The 3,021-nt window shown below is 27.4% G+C and overlaps 1 protein-coding gene across 1 annotated transcript; it reads right to left on the bottom strand.

Annotated features, from left to right (window-relative positions):
• Positions 1 to 873: 873 nt before the first annotated feature.
• LOC119674370 (elongation of very long chain fatty acids protein F-like) lies at positions 874 to 1,849 on the bottom strand. The gene is made up of 3 exons (XM_038085505.1): positions 1,757 to 1,849; positions 1,507 to 1,697; positions 874 to 1,452 (listed from the first exon to the last, which is right to left on the bottom strand). Exons 1-3 carry the CDS (start codon positions 1,815 to 1,817, stop codon positions 874 to 876), a joined length of 831 nt encoding a protein of 276 aa, XP_037941433.1. The 5' UTR covers positions 1,818 to 1,849.
• Positions 1,850 to 3,021: the final 1,172 nt, after the last annotated feature.

Genomic DNA, 3,021 nt, shown 5'->3' with positions numbered 1-3,021 from the left:
AAAGACGTACCTGTCACGTCCTGGAGATCCCAACTCCAAATTTTTCTGGCAGGATAGAGACTGAAATTTTTGTTTCAAAGTCAGAGTATTAGTGACATGTATTCAGCAGCATATCTCAGATCAGTTGCGACCCATCCTTTTAATTTCATCAAAATTGTATGGTGTTCGTATTTAACTGGTTACTGGTCTTAATTCTATATAGTTTAAGTCCACTTTTAACTACCAGGCTTGAAAAAATATACATAGCTGTAAAAAAAAAATAATTTTTTTATGTATTTATTTTTTTATTTTTTTATATATTTTTATATCCAAGGTTAAGGTCATTATCGATTTGCTCACACAAAACTTGGCTTACGAAAAGTTCGTTAAAAATTCTTCAGAGTACATGTGTTAAATTTCACGATTTAGAGAAAACATAAAGATTAAAAACTTACCTTACAAAAGGATGACATTTCGACAATACAACATATGGAACAAAAAGCTAAAAGCCATCCAGACCATTAAAGCTGTGGTGTGAACAGTATCGACGATGATATTTTGATTTTCTTTCTATTCGAAGAAGAATGATTATATTATGTTTCCTGTTCATAAATAGTATCAAACAGAGCATTTTTCAAAGCGCATCGTTAGCTGATAGATCGCTTATAGATCACCGAGTAATTTACTGCATATATGAACATTTTTTTAATTACGAAGCCACTGAGATAAATAAGTCTCTTCCAGAATTATGGCATATAACATCGAAAACATTCTTTATTGAATGTCAAAATTAGTTCATACTAAATTTTTAAATAAAATATATATCATCATTTATTTATTTAATTTTTCGCATTTATTTTTTAGATCCATCTATTTTTAAAATATTTAATGTGCTTACAAAGTTTTTATGTGCTTATTTTCACTGATAGAACTTTTCTTTACGTAGGTTTTAATGTAGAAGTTACTAAATAATATGAGCATTATTGTCGCCTGTGATAAACTTAAAAAAAGAAGAGTCAATGGATACGTACATCCTTTAACGATAAGTAATGGCCATAACTGATGGAGTATTATTATAATGAATTGGACAATTTGAGCTGTAGTAATAAACCGCTTCCACTTAGAAGTTTTAATGTTTGCATTTGAAGCACTCAAAAAATAATAACTATACATAATAACATGTATAAATGCGTTGAGATTTCCGAGAACGTTGTGATGGCCACCAGTACCATAATAATGTATAACCATAGTTGATGAAAGAACCATTAGAACATGATGATAAACGTGGAGAAAAGTTATCTGTTTAAAGCTTTTACGCAACACAAAGAATATTGTGTCCATATAGTCTGTAATTTTAATGAAACAATATAGGTAAGTCAAATGGGCTTCAAGTGGCTTCAATCTATGTGTATCTGGTAAGCTTGTTATGCAACCAGGGTTATACTGATCGGGGACCCAAAGAAAAACGGTAGCCTAACAGGTGATATAGTTTCACTAATGCGTAAAAGTCAACTTTATTTAACTTACCCTTACTCCCATGTAAAGGTTTATAAAAACTTGAAAAACATTATAGACTTGCATTAACAATTTCACATTAAATGGTTCACGATTTCTCATCAGGTAGGGTCCGATTTTGAGGACGAATATAATGTAAGCAACCGTTAGTGCAATAACTTGTACTGGTGAACCCACAATTGGTAGGTTTGTTGTTGTTTTCACTAATACAAAAATAATTATTAATAATATTGCTTTATTTTCCAAATTTTTGTTTCATTACCGATATTTCGTTCATCCCATTCTTTTATTTGTTTAAAAATATGTGATAATATCAGAAACATTGCACTCACTGTTCGCACTTAATATCTTGAACAATTAAACTAAAATAAACGAGAATATTTTTTGAGCTATTATATATATCTTTTAAAATAAATCTTTAAATATATTAACAGCGACCTATAGGTCGTTATAATTAGCATTTTTTTAAATCGCTTCAAATAAGTTGCATATACGCTTAGAAAAATATTTCCTACAAGGAGAGAATAATTTTATTATTCAAAACATTTGTAATACATTTTAATAATACTATAACGCAATATTATATTATATATTAAAATATTAGTTTTTCGATTTCTTATTGTAATATGTAGAACTAAAATGATGATTATGACTTAAACAACTTGTTTATAAGCACTAAAAAGCTTTTTTTTAGGGTATGTTCAATTCATTTACATTTGGATAATATTTGAATCTCATTCTAACCTCATTGGTACTCATTTATACAGTATAAGATCCGATGGATCTCATTTTTGCTTGAGATTTTGTATGCAAAAATGAGTCATTTGTTTCTCATCTTTGATTTTTGACCAAAACGAGCCATTTGAGGCCAGTTTAAATTTGTTTTTTTTTATAATTGTAGGAAAACAACGAAAGATGTTTTATTTAATAGCCCTGGCAGGATCATCATGAAATATATTTCATAGATAATAGTTAGTTAATTACTTTAATATATACCATTTCATATTTAAATAATAAAATAATTTTATAATATTAATCAATTATTCTGAGAAATTTATTGTATTTTAAATGAAAACAAGCAACATTCTTTTAATTTTAAATAAAATAATCTGCATATTAAATTTATTTAATGATTAAATTACTTTAAGGTTTGTTGTTTTTCTTTGCAATTTAATTATATACTGAATAGTAAGTGTGTTTGTACTCCACGTATTATTACACAACATTTATATTCATTAAAATAAATATAAAATTGTTTCAATTGCTTGAATTATTTAATTAGAAAGACAAACTAATTTAGAAAAATTATATATGGAATTTTATTGAATATGATGCTATTGAAAATAAATTTAATTAAAAAAATAATGTTTACATAGTGATTAACTTTATTATGACGTCTGACATGTTTTGTGTAGGTTCTACATATTATTAGCTAAACTACAGAAAGATGAGAAAGGTGCTTCCTCAAACGGTCTATAGGGAAACAGATTCCAGTACCCTTAGCGAAACATCTATAGAAGTAACAGT

This window comes from Teleopsis dalmanni, chromosome 2 (genome assembly GCF_002237135.1).
Source record: "Teleopsis dalmanni isolate 2A chromosome 2, ASM223713v2, whole genome shotgun sequence".
NCBI lineage: Eukaryota > Metazoa > Arthropoda > Insecta > Diptera > Diopsidae > Teleopsis > Teleopsis dalmanni.
The sequence above is the reverse complement of the archived record's forward strand: the minus strand, read 5'-3'. Positions and strand labels throughout refer to the sequence as shown.

What these genes read in the sequence shown, in the direction of transcription:
- LOC119674370 (XM_038085505.1), bottom strand. Translation starts at nt 1,817, where the DNA reads ATGTTTCTGATATTATCACATATTTTTAAACAAATAAAAGAATGGGAT. An exon ending in ATGGGATGAACGAAATATCG is followed by an intron (nt 1,698 to 1,756) that starts GTAATGAAACAA and finishes TTTTTGTATTAG; the next exon opens with TGAAAACAACAACAAACCTA. An exon ending in ACCTTTACATGGGAGTAAGG is followed by an intron (nt 1,453 to 1,506) that starts GTAAGTTAAATA and finishes ATCACCTGTTAG; the next exon opens with GCTACCGTTTTTCTTTGGGT.